The following is a 13,213-nucleotide window of genomic DNA, read 5'->3' as shown; positions in this document are numbered from 1 at the left end:
GAGAGTCAGAGATAGAGAGAGAGAGGGAGAGAGAGACAGGGAGAGAGTGCAGACATATGTTGTCTGCGAGATGGAAAGGTCTGCTCCAATCTGTATCTGCATCTGTTGGCTCAAAAGGTGGAATCAAGACAAATGCATTCCTTACTCTCAGATACTTTAAGACGTGGCCTGCCTAGAGAGTGGGCGAAGGAAAACCCAGGGAAAAGTGCACGCCATCAATCTTAATTGAAAGCCAAGTCGGAAAACCAAGAAAACCCCAGGAAACTTTCGGCAAACAAACAGGAACTAGAGTGGCGGATAGGAAGACGATAAATCTGAGAAATTATTAGCAGCACCAATCGAAAGCGAAGTGCAAAAGTTGCAAAGGAATATTACGTAAAGGATGAGGAGGATGCAGGGACAGCCAGGCGTGATAAATGGGGAGCAGATAGGGAGGGATGACGATGCCGGAGAGTACTGCGGCTAATTGAATTTAATTGCCACTTAATGGTGCAATGAGCCGAGTGCCAGAGCCTGAGCCAAAGCCAGAGCCAGTGCCAGAGAAGAAAGCGAATCCAACCGCGAGTCGAAGGTCAAGGTACGAAGGATAACCCACCCTCCGTTCCAGAGCGGAGAAATGGAATGCTATAGATGAGTAGGTAATCTGCTTGAAGTGTTCTCTAGGATTGCACTCTGCAGTAATGGAATGAGGAATGGAAACAATTTTGGTTTAGCTCTTCACATTTTCATACCAAAATTTTGAGACTGGGGACTACTTTTGCACTTGGAGATAATTTAACGATTTATATGATATGATTTTTGATAGATATGGAAGTGTGCATTTTCTGGTGGGATATACTCTCTATTGATCTTCTCCTCAACGGTTCTTCCCAAATGATTGTGAATCCAGCACATGTGTCATACTGCTTATATCTTTGTTGAAAGTAAAGCAAGTACAACCTATCAGTAATCACTGTGGCAATGTTCGTTAAATATGATACAATCATGTGACCCAAATACAAAAAAGCCTTCGACTCTTAGGAGCTATTTAACAGCGGAAGTCTCAATTAAATTGCCTGTAGTCCTTCTGCCGAGGTGGATAGTAGGTGGACTTGACAAACATCTGATCCCACTCGTATATCCAGCGCGTCATCACTGTACGGAAAGAGTAATACATATACATATATAGGCATACTATCTACGCGAGTATACAGATACATCCTCCCGACTCACCCATTTTAGTGCCAACGATAACGGGACAGGCGCCGTGGAGGGTGCGATAGTCAAGGTCGTATGTCTCGCCATCCATGTTGTGCCAGAAGAGGACTGCGCCCCGCTCCGTGGGCACCACTAGATCCAAATTGGGGAAGGCAGTGGCCCCCCCATGCTCCACATCGTTCAGCTGTGCAAACAGAATCTATAGAAATGAGTCGAAATTCTTTGGATTCCACTGGGAGTACCCACGTAGAAGATCACGGTGGCAATGCGATCACCATGGAGACGTGAGGTCGGTGTGTGCACGCTGAAGAAGTCGTGGTGAGGCACGTAGATCCCGCCAAAGCCGTACTTCAGGAATTGAATACGTCTCATGCTCGTTAGCATGAGGCCCGTGAGATCCGTCATTCGTTTCTGAATGCGCTCCACCAGCTGTAAATCCTCGGCCACCAGCTTGGGGTTCGGGATCTGGACTTCATCGGCAGTGCGGGCGGGTGAGATTTTCGGCTTTCTTATCCCGCTGTCGAAGACGCGCGCGCGGTGCAGCAGAGGGGTGCTCATGTTTTCCAGCCTGGCCATCTCTTCGTCGCTCAGGACATTGTGGTACAGCACGATGTAGGGGTCCAAGGAGAGCTCCTCCATCCGTAGGGGGGCCAGTCGCAGGAAGGCTGTGGTTGTGGCATTGTAGCGACAATGCAGGCGCGCAGGCTTCGAGTGGGCAGCGGATCCGTCCGTCTTCCGTCTGCTCATGGAACTGCAAAGTCGGTTGAATTTCTCCGTGAAGTTCCCGTTCTCCATGTTGATGGATTGCTGCGGTGGATGCTTCTGGAAGTGCGACACGATGTGGTAGGCCTTGTTCCCGAACGTCTTGTCCCCCCCCAGAAGAATCACTGCCTCGTCGAACCTGTCTGAGGCCACCAAGCAGCGGGCCAGCAGAAGGGTAATGCCACTGCTCGTGGCCCCCAGCTCATCGTAGTACTCCAGAGGTTGCTCCTCCATCAAATCTTGGGACAGGGTCAGCCACTTGATGGCTGTCTGGTAGTCGGCTACGTGGAAGTAGAACTTCCCCAGCGCCTGGCAGTCCAAAGCAGAGAGCCGACCCCTTTAAGAGCGAGGAATATCAACAATCTGCATCCAGGATCTCTCAGCGGTACCCACCTGTACTGGATGCCATCCAGGACTCCCTCGGCCACATCCTTCGGTTCGAGATTATGCGTGTGGACAATGCGGAAAATTCCCCACATGGCCTCTGCCACATCTTCCGCCCCGGGAAGATGCTCCCGCATCAGCTCCAACGCAGCGATCTGCTCTTGCCCCACGAGCTGCTGCATGAGCCTCTCCACGGGGCCCCAGTCCTCGTGCAACGTGCGGATGAGCGGGAAACTGTGCAGCGGATTCGATAGGTACTCCTCCTCCCTGCCCTTTGCCTCGTCCAAAGCCCGCCGCCAATTCTCAGCCACTCTAAGACCACAGATTATATCTAAGACTGGTCCCGTATGAAACTCTCCCCCTGAACTCACCTCCTCAGCACACTGATCTTCTTCTGCAGCTGCTCCGCGTATGCGTTGAGATTCGCCGCCAGCTCGAGGTCCTGCTCCACAAGCTGCAGTCTGCTCTGCTCCGAGACGACATAGTTCTTGCGGTGGGTGTGGTCTTTCACAGTCTCATCGTACCAGCCCTCAGCCACGGAGGCCAGGCCGAGTCCAAGAGCCAGCATCCGCATTATGGGAGTCATCTTTCGTGAGTATCGCTTTGCCAGCGAGTGGGTGATGGAAAATCGATGCATAAATAGCATGTCATCGGGCATTCGTTGCGGTCAAAAAGTGATGTAAAAATGTAGCTGTAGCACACCACAGCTGGAAGTACGCTTGATAAGCACTGAATTGTGATGCCACTGATTTACGGGGAATGTAATAAAGAGGAGTATGACTGGAACGCAACAAACACATTTTCAAATCGATTACCTGCATAAACAAACAGGAAGTCTCAATGCAATACAGAGCCCTATACTAATCAACACGAACAAGTGCGTTCTCCAGAAGCAATCCGACACCGATCGCCAGCTGCAGTCGCGCCTTTTATGCAGTCCCACCGTCTCCCACACGTAGGCCAACGTGCCGATCGCTTATCAGCCGCTCTCAAAAAGTCAACGACGCTGACGCTTTAAGCCGAAGTCGAAGCCGAAGCCGAAATAAGCTTTAAGCTCCGCAGCCGAGGTGCAACGATCAACAGCTTATGAAGAATAAAACAGTTCCTTGTGAGACTTTCTAGAATTCTAGTGTACCAAGTTCCAAGTCAAATTTATAGGTACCGAAAAAACTCTATTATAATTCACATCAGTTTCCATTGCAATCTTCAAACAGCGAATATTGCTCTCTGAGAAGTGCCAAACTATTCCTCTAAGACAATCATCGAAAGTCGCTCTTTCCCTTTCTAACCCATACACACTGCTGCAGAGGAACACGCTCAACGCGCGCTTGCTTCATTTTGTCCCCTTTGAGCCTCTCTGAGCGAGTCGTCTCTCTCCTGCGCACTCTCTCACTAACACCTACCCAGCAATGGGACAGACAGTGGATAAAAACAAACGGTAAATTGTAAAGAAGGCAACGAAAGAATACCCTGAGAAAAATACTTGGTCCCGAGATACATACATATATTAGTACCACTTAGGAAAACTGCTGAATACCAATAATATCAACCCCTTTCTGTTTTTCAGATGGTATTTTGTGCTTTTGATGACGGTTTGTAACTTATCACATCCAACACTACAATGCTGCCACTCCTGGTCCTCCTAATCCTCACGAGTGCTGCTGGTCAGAGTCAGAGTAAGACGAGCGCGGAAACGAGCTCCAATCCACCCAAGGAGTTTATGACCTCAATGGCTGATCGAATGGAGCTGCTGCTGCTGGACAGGGAGCTGATCTCAAACCTCGTGCAATATGCTGAAGAGTTGCAGGAAAAAGTCGACGTGCTGCAGAGGTGAGACTCGAGATAACTACTGAGAACCGTTTCAATCATTTGGGTGGTGTTGGGCGCTCCCACAGATGTGCAAAGGCGATGCAAATACCTCTGGAGGATTCGAAGGGCAGGGAGGAGGAGTACCTATCGAATCCGCTGCACAGTTTCCAACTCATCCGACACATGCACGAGGACTGGCGCCATTTAGAGAAGTTCATGCGGCAGCCTGTGGGGCAGGGTGAGTGCAAATCTACGAAAGAATAATGGATATAATCGCCACGCTTTCCATTCAGATCAGATTAATTTCCTTAAAAACAAGGCAACAAAATTTCCTTCAGTAGAAGGGACTGAGGAAGCCACGGAGGCTATTTATCGGATTATCCTCACCTATAATGTGGAGCCAGCGGATCTCGTCCAGGGGCTAATCGATGGCGTACAGTACAAGTAGGTCTCCAGCAAGATTACTCTGCTTTAGCCGGTTATTCCATAATCCTCCTGCAGCAGTAGCATTTCAGCCATCGATTGCTTCTCTATTGGAACTCTGTTCTTCCACTTTGGGGAGTACGAAAATGCAGCCCAATTTCTACAGTACTCCTTGGACCTGGTAAAACCAGAATATTATTCCGTCAACCATGTGCTGGAATTTGAGTCAAGCGAGGTCATCATGCTCCTGGCCCGATGCTCGGTAGAACTGGGTGAGTGATCATGATCCAACATTCCTCTGCTTAAAATCTATTTCACATTTATTTCCAGACATGGTAGAGGATGCTCGAAGGATACTTATGGGCCACCGTGATCTGGCGGAGCACTCGGACCGTCTGCTCAACTTCTACACACACACGAGACACGTCCCAACCTCGTGGGAAGAGAAGCCCTTTCTGCCCCTGGAATTCATTCAGATCTGCCGCTCCTCGCACCAAAATAAACCCTCGCGATTGCACTGTCGCTACAATGCCACAACCACACCCTTCCTGCGCCTGGCCCCGCTACGGATGGAGGAGCTGTCGCTGGATCCATATATCGCCGTCTACCATAATGTCCTCTCCGACGCGGAAATAGCCGAAGTGGAGCGCGTGATAGAGCCGTTACTGCAACGCATTGGCAGGTATGATGAAACGCCAAATTCGATGTCCCCCAGCAAGAGGCGCACGGGCTTTACAGGCCCCCATATCGATGATTATATGCATGTCTCGCGCGCTCCGGTGATCGAACGTGTCCACAGACACATACGCGATATGACCGGGCTGTTCATGAACGAGCATCTGATGATGATAAAATACGGATTAGGGGGCCACTGCGATCAACACTACGATTTCCTCAACGCTTCTTATCCGAGCACCCACGCTATGGGCGACCGCATGGCCACTGTCCTCTTCTACGTGAGTCGGTTCGAAGCTTTTTTTGGTCACCCACTAACTAAAGGATTATCGCTCTGTCCTTTGAAGCTAAACGATGTGAAACACGGCGGCTCCACTGCCTTTACCGATCTACAGCTTAAGGTCCCCTCGGAGCGGGGCAAGGTCCTCTTCTGGTACAATATGCGGGGGGAGACACATAATCTGGACAGAGGAACCGTTCACGGTTCTTGCCCCGTCATTGATGGCAGCAAAAAGAGTGAGTATTTCTTGTAGGTTTTTATTCCTCCAACTTAAATGTATCTCCCCTTTTGCAGTCCTGTCCTGCTTCATAAATGAGCTGGATCAAATGTTTATCCAGCGCACGTATCGGCCAGGGAATAGGCACTCAGAGAACATAAAGGAATGGCATTAAATTCGTGTCGTAGCCTGAAGGAAGCATTTCTTAGGAAGAGGTTGCGATACTTTGTTGTGGTTTCTATAGTTTGATTCTTGTTTAAACGATTAGCATCCGAAACCTGCCCTAACTTGGGAAATTCTGATGATTCGAATAGTATTTACTGAAAATCAAATTATTTCTGTTACAATATATTTTGTATGAAAAAATTCTTCAAAATTCTCTAAAATATATCATTTCTAGCAGACTATTGAGGATTAAGCGAAATACATTAGTTTTTTATCAAGTAAAATGGATCTAATCGAGTCTTACATGTGGATCTAAAAAGTTAGCTATTTTTCAAATGAATGTTCAAAGAATTGATTATAAAATAAATTTTAATTAAAAGTAATACATTGAAACTCATCTTTACTTTTAATAATATTCGTGCAAAGTAAAAATTCTCTATCTTTAAATTTAGAATAAATAAACACAATTTGTGCCGTGTGCTTTTTTTCAAAGCATTCGATGCCCACTAATTAAACACCTTATTATTTCCATTCAAACGATACGTTCAAGTCGCCCTTCACTTTTTAAACAAACGAAATAGCACAAAATAAAAGGTATTTTCTGCTTTTCAGATGATATGTTGTGCTTTTGATGACTATGTGTAACTTATCACATCCAACATTACAATGCTGCCACTCCTGGTCCTCCTAATCCTCACGAGTGCTGCTGGTCAAAATCAGAGTCAGACGAGCACGGAAACGAGCTCCAATCCACCCAAGGAGTTTATGACCTCAATGCCTGATCGAATGGAGCTGCTGCTGCTGGACAGGGAGCTGATCTCAAACCTCGTGCAATATGCTGAAGAGTTGCAGGAAAAAGTCGACGTGCTGCAGAGGTGAGACTCGAGATAACTACTGAGAACCGTTTCAATCATTTGGGTGGTGTTGGGCGCTCCCACAGATGTGCAAAGGCGATGCAAATACCTCTGGAGAATTCCAAGGGCAGGGAGGAGGAGTACCTTTCGAATCCGCTGCACAGTTTCCAACTCATCCGACACATGCACGAGGACTGGCGCCATTTAGAGAAGTTCATGCGGCAGCCTGTGGGGCAGGGTGAGTGCCCATCTACGAAAGAATAATGGATATAATCGCCACGCTTTCCATTCAGATCAGATTAATTTCCTTAAAAACAAGGCAACGAAATTTCCTTCAATAGAAGAGACTGAGGAAGCCACGGAGGCTATTTATCGGATTATCCTCACCTATAATGTGGAGCCAGCGGATCTCGTAAAGGGCTAATCGATGGCGTGCAGTACAAGTATAACTCCAGCACGAACTACACTGATGGCCCACCCAGCTCTGGCGGAGCACTCGGAGCGTCTGCTCACCCTCTACAGAAACACGAGACACGTCCCTGTTTCGTGGGAACTGATGCCCTTTCTTCCCGAGGAATTCAATCAGATCTGCCGCTCCTCGCACCAAAATAAACCCTCGCGTCTGCACTGTCGCTACAATACCACAACCACTCCCTTTCTGCGCCTGGCCCCACTACGGATGGAGGAGCTGTCGCTGGATCCTTATATCGTGGTCTACCATAATGTCCTCTGCGACGCGGAAATAGCCGAAGTGGAGAGAGTTACTGAGCCGCTTCTGAAACGCAGTGTCGTGTTTGATGGAAAGGAAAATAAGATGTCCACCAGCAAGAAGCGCACAGCCCTGGGAGCCTGGCTCCCCGACTATAATATGGAGGTCTCGGGCTGGCCAGTGATACAACGTATCTTCAGGCGCATACGATACAGGTCTATTTTTGTATCATGCAATAAAAAAGAATCAAGAGTTGTGTGGTGTTCCTAACTGTACCTAATTAGTCCCTAACTGTACCGCCACACTGAAATAAGTCTAAATAAACGGTCACTTAAAAAGTATGTAGATCGGCTTTCGGCCGATCGACAATCCTCGTCTCGCTCTCATATTTACTTACAGTGATGTTCGTGCCTGGTCTTTTGGGGTCCCTATCTCCTATAGCCTCTGAGATCAAGGCGGACGAACTTACAGTTAAAATGCTTGGCTCTCCGAATACGGCGTTTCACCGTTACAAAACTGGCACTAACACCGCATTCTTCCCTGATTTTGCTGCAGAGCGTTATTCGTTATAATGATAAGTCGCTTGGCTACTGGTGTAGTCGAGTGCTGAGACCCTATCACATTTTTACCATACCTCGTATTCTTCTTCATGACAAATACAACCAAATGTTTCGAAAAAAAAACAATTTACTTATAAGTACATACATACGTGCTCTAGAGACCGCATATTTTGTTGTTGCATTATTAATTAATCAATCTTTAAAATAAAAATTACTCCATCAAAATCAGTTGGTGGAAATGATATAACTTGGCTCGGCTTTACTTTTGAAAATTGTTGTTGGTTTATACTTGGGGGCTAGCCCCTTGCGCCAAACCCCGGCACACTCGCTTCTTTCACTCGCATCGATCTCTTTTATATGATCTCTTCTAAGCCTTAGCCTTACAATTGCCCCATAATCTACGTGATAAACGATCTATTCCCTGGATGATAGGTGGGCTGGATAAACATTTGATCCCACTCGTGTATCCAGCAGGACAGGACTGCAAAAGGGGAAATAAATTGTAGCTGGAGAAATGAAAACCCACAAGAAATACTCACCCGTTTTGGCGCCATCGATGACGGGGCAAGAACCATGAAGGGTTCGACTGTCCAGATCGTGCGTCTCCCCGTGCATGTTGTACCAGACGAGGACCTTGCCTCGCTCCGAGGGGACCTTCAGTTGTAGTACCGGAAAGACAGTTGAGCCGCCGTGTTTTACATCGTTAAGCTTCGGGTGATAAACAGAGAATCCATCGGTTAGTAAGAGCTTAAAAATAAGCTTGAAACCGACTCACGTAGAAAAGGACAGTGGCCATGCGGTCACCTAAGGCCTGGGTGATCGGAAGGGAGTCATTAAGGTAGTCGAAATGGGTGTCGTAGTGGCCTCCGTAGCCGTATTTTATCAGCTGCACGACCTGGCCGTGCTTTATAATCAGTCCGGTCATGTCGTGTATGCGTCTGACGATACGTTGTATCACCGGCCAGCCGGAGATATGCATATTTTTGTCGGGGATCCAAGCTCCCAGGGCGGTGCGCACCTTGCTCTTTTTACTGTTGTCCATCTCCCCCACGCCAATGCTTTTCAGAAGCGGCTCTGCAACGCGCTCCACTTTGGCTATTTCCGCGTCGGAGAGGACATTATGGTAGACGACGATATATGGATCCAGCGACAGCTCCTCCATCCGTAGCGGGGCCAATCGCAGGAAGGGTGTGGTTGTGGCATTGTAGCGACAGTGAAGGCGCGAGGGTTTATTTTGGTGCGAGGAGCGGCAGATCTGATTGAATTCCTCGTCCAGAATGGGCTTCATTTCCTCCGAAACTGGGACGTGTCTCGTGCTAGTGTAGAAGTTGAGCAGACGCTTCGAGTGCTCCGCCAGATCAGGGTGTCCCATAAGTGTCGTTCGAGCGTCCGCTTCCTGGTCTGAAAATTAATGAGAAATTGATTTTATGCTGGGGAAAGTCGGATCATAATCACTCACCCAGCTCCACGAAACAGCGGGCCAGTAGCATGAAGACCTCACTTGAGGTCAATCCCAGCACATGGAGGACCGAATAATGCTCTGGTCTCACCAGATCCAAGGAGTAGGCCAGAAATTGTGCAGCTCTTCCGTACTCCCCCCAATGGAAAAGCAGTTTCCCAAGAGAGAAGCAATCGATGACTGAAATGCTACTGCTGCAGGAGGAACATTGAATGTATGGCTGAAGTAGAGAAATCCTGCTGAACACCTACTTGTAGTGCACACCTTCGATTATCCCGTGGACGAGATCCCCTGGCCCCACATCATAGGTACGAATAATCCGATAAATAGCCTCCGTGGCATCCTCGGTCTCTGCTACTGAAGGAAATTTCGTTGCCTTGTTTTTAAGGAAATTAATCTGATCTGAATGGAAAGCGTGGCGATTATATCCATTATTCTTTCGTAGATGTGCACTTACCCTGCCCCACAGGCTGCCGCATGAACTTCTCTAAATGGCGCCAGTCCTCGTGCATGTGTCGGATGAGTGGGAAACTGTGCAGCGGATTCGATAGGTACTCCTCCTCCCTGCCCTTCGCTCCCTTAAGGGGTATGCGCATCGCCTTCGCAAATCTGTGTCGGCACCCAACCCCACCCAAGCGATTAAAACCGTTTTCAGAGGGTCGGGTCTTGTTATCTCGAGTCTCACCTCCGCAGAACGTCGACTTTTTTCTGCAACTCTTCAGCATATTGCACGAGGTTTGAGATGAGCTGCCTATCCAGCAGGAGCAGCTCCATTCGGTCTGCCATTGAGGTCACAAACTCCTTGGGTGGATTGTAGCTCGTTTCCCCTTTTGTCTTACTCTGACTCTGACTCTGAACAGCAGCACTCGCGAGCATCAGGAGAGCCTGGAGGAACACTTGCATAGATGCGAGTGGTAGCATTATAGTCTTGTATCTGAGAAACGATTCCTTATCCTGGTATTTTCGCCGCTTTCAATGATATTATAGTGTGACGGGAACACAGATGCTTGCGAGAAAAATACTAGGGTTGCTATTTAAGTTTCTGGCCTAGGTCGCTTTTAGCCCTAATAGGACCCAATGGTCAACGATGATTTTCTATAATATGTAATGTGTATTTTTAAGCAAAGATTACTTAGATCAGCTTAGTTCAACTTTGATTGTGACAAACCGGTAAAAGACTGAATTTCGCGAATGTTATCCGAAATCAGCTGTTATGCCACAAAATATTGTTCGCGTAGGATCCCAAATAATTTAAAAATCTTGCAAAAAGAGGCTCGTGTCGATTGGTGAAAAAAAATAATATAAAAATACGACCGTGGTGCTTTAAAAGCTGTATATACCATCTATACATGTTACGGATGAGATATATATAAATTTGAGCCCGAAACAAAACAGTTATCGACGGTATGGATGCTTTAAAGCGAGACAAATGTCAAACAGTCAATACAAATTATAAGGTAATTATCTCATATAAGAATTGTTCAAAATTAAATTTGTCACGCTAGGCTACATTGTAAAGAAGAGAACAACAAAATTTAAAAAAAAAATGCTCAAGAAGAAATATTAAGAATGGTAAAAAAAAACGTACAACTTTTCAAATGACCAATTTTTCTGTGCGTAATTAATAAAGACTAAGAAGGAATGCTATTTAAAAATAATATGAAAAAAATGTATCTTAAGTTAAATTTAAAATTGAGTCTTTGACTTGAAATATCTTCAACCTCTTTGTAACTACGGTGTCAGGTGATCTACTCAACCAAGTAGATCAGGCCTAAAAATTACTAATTTTTGTCTTGTGCAAAGTACAGCTTTATTGAGGCGTAAAGTGCTGCGATTGATTATTGCTCGGCTCCACACCGCATCGAATGGGGAAGAATGGGGGGACCGCTTCGCTCAGTCTTCCGGGTCCACGTACAGAAACTTTAACAAGACTGCAAAAAGAGAAGATTATCGATCATTGATGAGAGGCCATAACTGGTGAAGGACTGCCAAAGCTATACCCAATCCACTGCCCACCACATTGGGGCAGACGGTGTGCTCAAAGTCGCCTTCGTGGAATGTGATCAAGACGTCGCCCTGCCGCGGATGCACTGACATTGGATAGTGTGGTATAGTGATAGCTCCGCCAACCTCTACATCATTCAGCTGGAAAGAAATGGGAATCAGTGAGGGAGGCAGAAATTTCCTTAAAACCTACAAAGAAGATAGCAGTTCCCTCGATTTCGTTAAAGTCCAGGTCGGAAAACTGCAATGAAATCATACATAAAGGAAAGAGAGACAAAGAAACCTAAAAGGATCATCCGATTACTTTGGAGGAGTCCTTGAACAGCTGGAACAGACGGAAGGGCTCTTGCTGGGCGTACTCTAGCACATGGAAGTTATCTGCGGGCTTGAAGTAACCCGTCATGTCCTGCACCCGCTGCTCCAGGCGCTTCATCACCGGACTGTATTCATCCGGGATAGAACAGCCTTCTATACCGCCATCCATATGGATCATGGCTTCCAGTGGACACCGCTTGAGGGCGTCTCGGATATGTGCGACCTCTGTCTCGTAAAAGGCATCCCTGTAGATTACAATGTAGGGAGAGGAGAGCACCTCCTCGTAGCGTAGCGGGGCCAGCCACAGGAAGGGCGACAATATCGAATTGTACGCACAAACGGCGAAGTGCGCGTCGAAGCTTTCCTGACACTGGCGCTGCAGGGGACTGGGTGTAGTCACGGGCGCCTCGATGGGTTTCATGGGCTCGGGCTCGCGCAGGCTGCGCAGCTCTTGGACACCGGACTCCTGCAGCAGGTGCACGTTGTATTCATCAAGTATTACGGCATTCTGGTAGGCCAGGAACACCTCCTCTCGGTCTGCAAGAGAACCAAAATTTACGCGGAGATCTTTGGATCTGTGACCATCACCCACTGAGTTTGTCGTAGGTCCTGGCCTGCATTCGATACGCCTCAGAGCGAGACGTACCCAGCACGCTGTAGAGATCGCTGTACGGCGACGCGGTGTAGTTCTCGGCTGCTACGGTGAACCATTTGATGGCCTCATGGTAGTTCTCCTTCTTGTATATCTCCAAACCCATGTGGTAGCAGTCCAAAGGGGAAAGATAAAGGTTGCTAAACGAAACCAGGAGGTAAGGAGGGGGTTTACCCAGGAGAAGCTTTCCTTTCTCACCTGTAGAACTCCTTTTGGGCCACCAGGAAGGAAGGTTCGTATGCGTAAAACTCGGCCAGGCTCTGCACTGTTTGGGCCGCCGCCTGGAAGTCCTGCCGCTGGGGCAGCTGCGGCAGGATGCGTTCCAGCTTCGCCACCTGGTCAGGCCCTACTTGCTCCTCCATGTATACTTGCCAGCTGACCCAATCCTGGTGCATGTGCCGTATCAGCCGGAAGGCATTCAGCGGATTCGACAGATACACCTCCGGATCCTCGTTGGCCTCTTCGATCTCTTCGTTGTACTCCCTCAGAGCGCTATGGAGGACGAAGAGGTATCGATCAGAAGGGAAAGGACCCTCTTTCAGACTCACCCATTGATGAGGCTGATCTTCCCCGTCAGCTCCAGGGCATAGTCTCGCAGATTCTGAATCAGTTCCCGCTCTAGAGTTAGCATTCCCTGGAAGCGTTTCTCGTCAAGAACCGCCTCGAGAAAGGGGCAAGCCAGGCACAAGAGCAACAACGTGTACCGTAGCGCAGCCATAATGAGGAAATGATCTTCAAGAAATGCCAC

At 47.8% G+C, this 13,213-nt stretch overlaps 5 protein-coding genes across 7 annotated transcripts; 2 read left to right on the top strand and 3 right to left on the bottom strand.

Moving 5' to 3' along the window:
• Positions 1-933: 933 nt before the first annotated feature.
• LOC6896701 (prolyl 4-hydroxylase subunit alpha-1-like) lies at positions 934-3,251 on the bottom strand. Its single transcript, XM_003736168.3, has 6 exons — positions 3,159-3,251; positions 2,715-3,088; positions 2,353-2,655; positions 1,444-2,296; positions 1,213-1,381; positions 934-1,134 (listed from the first exon to the last, which is right to left on the bottom strand). The coding sequence occupies exons 2-6, from the start codon at positions 2,999-3,001 to the stop codon at positions 1,043-1,045; spliced, it is 1,704 nt and encodes a 567-aa protein (XP_003736216.2). The 5' UTR covers positions 3,002-3,088; positions 3,159-3,251; the 3' UTR covers positions 934-1,042.
• A 104-nt stretch (positions 3,252-3,355) lies between these two features.
• Positions 3,356-6,126, top strand: LOC6896702 (prolyl 4-hydroxylase subunit alpha-2-like). Of its 3 annotated transcripts, none has more exons than XM_002136880.3 (8): positions 3,356-3,501; positions 3,911-4,173; positions 4,239-4,390; positions 4,446-4,596; positions 4,654-4,847; positions 4,906-5,531; positions 5,598-5,766; positions 5,825-6,126. In XM_002136880.3, exons 2-8 carry the CDS (start codon positions 3,965-3,967, stop codon positions 5,920-5,922), a joined length of 1,599 nt encoding a protein of 532 aa, XP_002136916.2. In that variant the 5' UTR covers positions 3,356-3,501; positions 3,911-3,964; the 3' UTR covers positions 5,923-6,126. The 3 variants fall into 3 exon arrangements, with proteins under 3 accessions (XP_002136916.2, XP_033233823.1, XP_033234081.1); XM_033377932.1 differs by lacking the exon at positions 3,356-3,501 and adding an exon at positions 3,766-3,781; XM_033378190.1 differs by lacking the exons at positions 3,356-3,501; positions 3,911-4,173; positions 4,239-4,390 and having other exon boundaries at positions 4,451-4,596; positions 4,668-4,847.
• A 309-nt stretch (positions 6,127-6,435) lies between these two features.
• On the top strand, positions 6,436-7,205 carry LOC117184456 (prolyl 4-hydroxylase subunit alpha-2-like). The gene is made up of 3 exons (XM_033382293.1): positions 6,436-6,787; positions 6,853-7,004; positions 7,060-7,205. Exons 1-3 carry the CDS (start codon positions 6,579-6,581, stop codon positions 7,188-7,190), a joined length of 492 nt encoding a protein of 163 aa, XP_033238184.1. The 5' UTR covers positions 6,436-6,578; the 3' UTR covers positions 7,191-7,205.
• Positions 7,206-8,260: 1,055 nt separating this feature from the next.
• On the bottom strand, positions 8,261-10,833 carry PH4alphaNE3 (prolyl-4-hydroxylase-alpha NE3). The gene is made up of 8 exons (XM_015183339.2): positions 10,663-10,833; positions 10,180-10,589; positions 9,952-10,103; positions 9,746-9,896; positions 9,495-9,688; positions 8,811-9,436; positions 8,575-8,743; positions 8,261-8,516 (listed from the first exon to the last, which is right to left on the bottom strand). The coding sequence occupies exons 2-8, from the start codon at positions 10,413-10,415 to the stop codon at positions 8,434-8,436; spliced, it is 1,611 nt and encodes a 536-aa protein (XP_015038825.2). The 5' UTR covers positions 10,416-10,589; positions 10,663-10,833; the 3' UTR covers positions 8,261-8,433.
• Positions 10,834-11,285: 452 nt separating this feature from the next.
• Positions 11,286-13,204, bottom strand: LOC4800288 (prolyl 4-hydroxylase subunit alpha-2). Its single transcript, XM_001357570.4, has 7 exons — positions 13,014-13,204; positions 12,664-12,957; positions 12,406-12,605; positions 11,803-12,350; positions 11,692-11,739; positions 11,495-11,639; positions 11,286-11,425 (listed from the first exon to the last, which is right to left on the bottom strand). The coding sequence occupies exons 1-7, from the start codon at positions 13,181-13,183 to the stop codon at positions 11,388-11,390; spliced, it is 1,443 nt and encodes a 480-aa protein (XP_001357607.3). The 5' UTR covers positions 13,184-13,204; the 3' UTR covers positions 11,286-11,387.
• Between the last annotated feature and the right edge of the window lie 9 nt (positions 13,205-13,213).

The sequence above is a fragment of the Drosophila pseudoobscura genome, chromosome 2, assembly GCF_009870125.1.
Source record: "Drosophila pseudoobscura strain MV-25-SWS-2005 chromosome 2, UCI_Dpse_MV25, whole genome shotgun sequence".
NCBI classification, from domain to species: domain Eukaryota; kingdom Metazoa; phylum Arthropoda; class Insecta; order Diptera; family Drosophilidae; genus Drosophila; species Drosophila pseudoobscura.
Note: the sequence above shows the minus strand (reverse complement) of the source record. Positions and strands in the feature narration are given on the sequence as shown.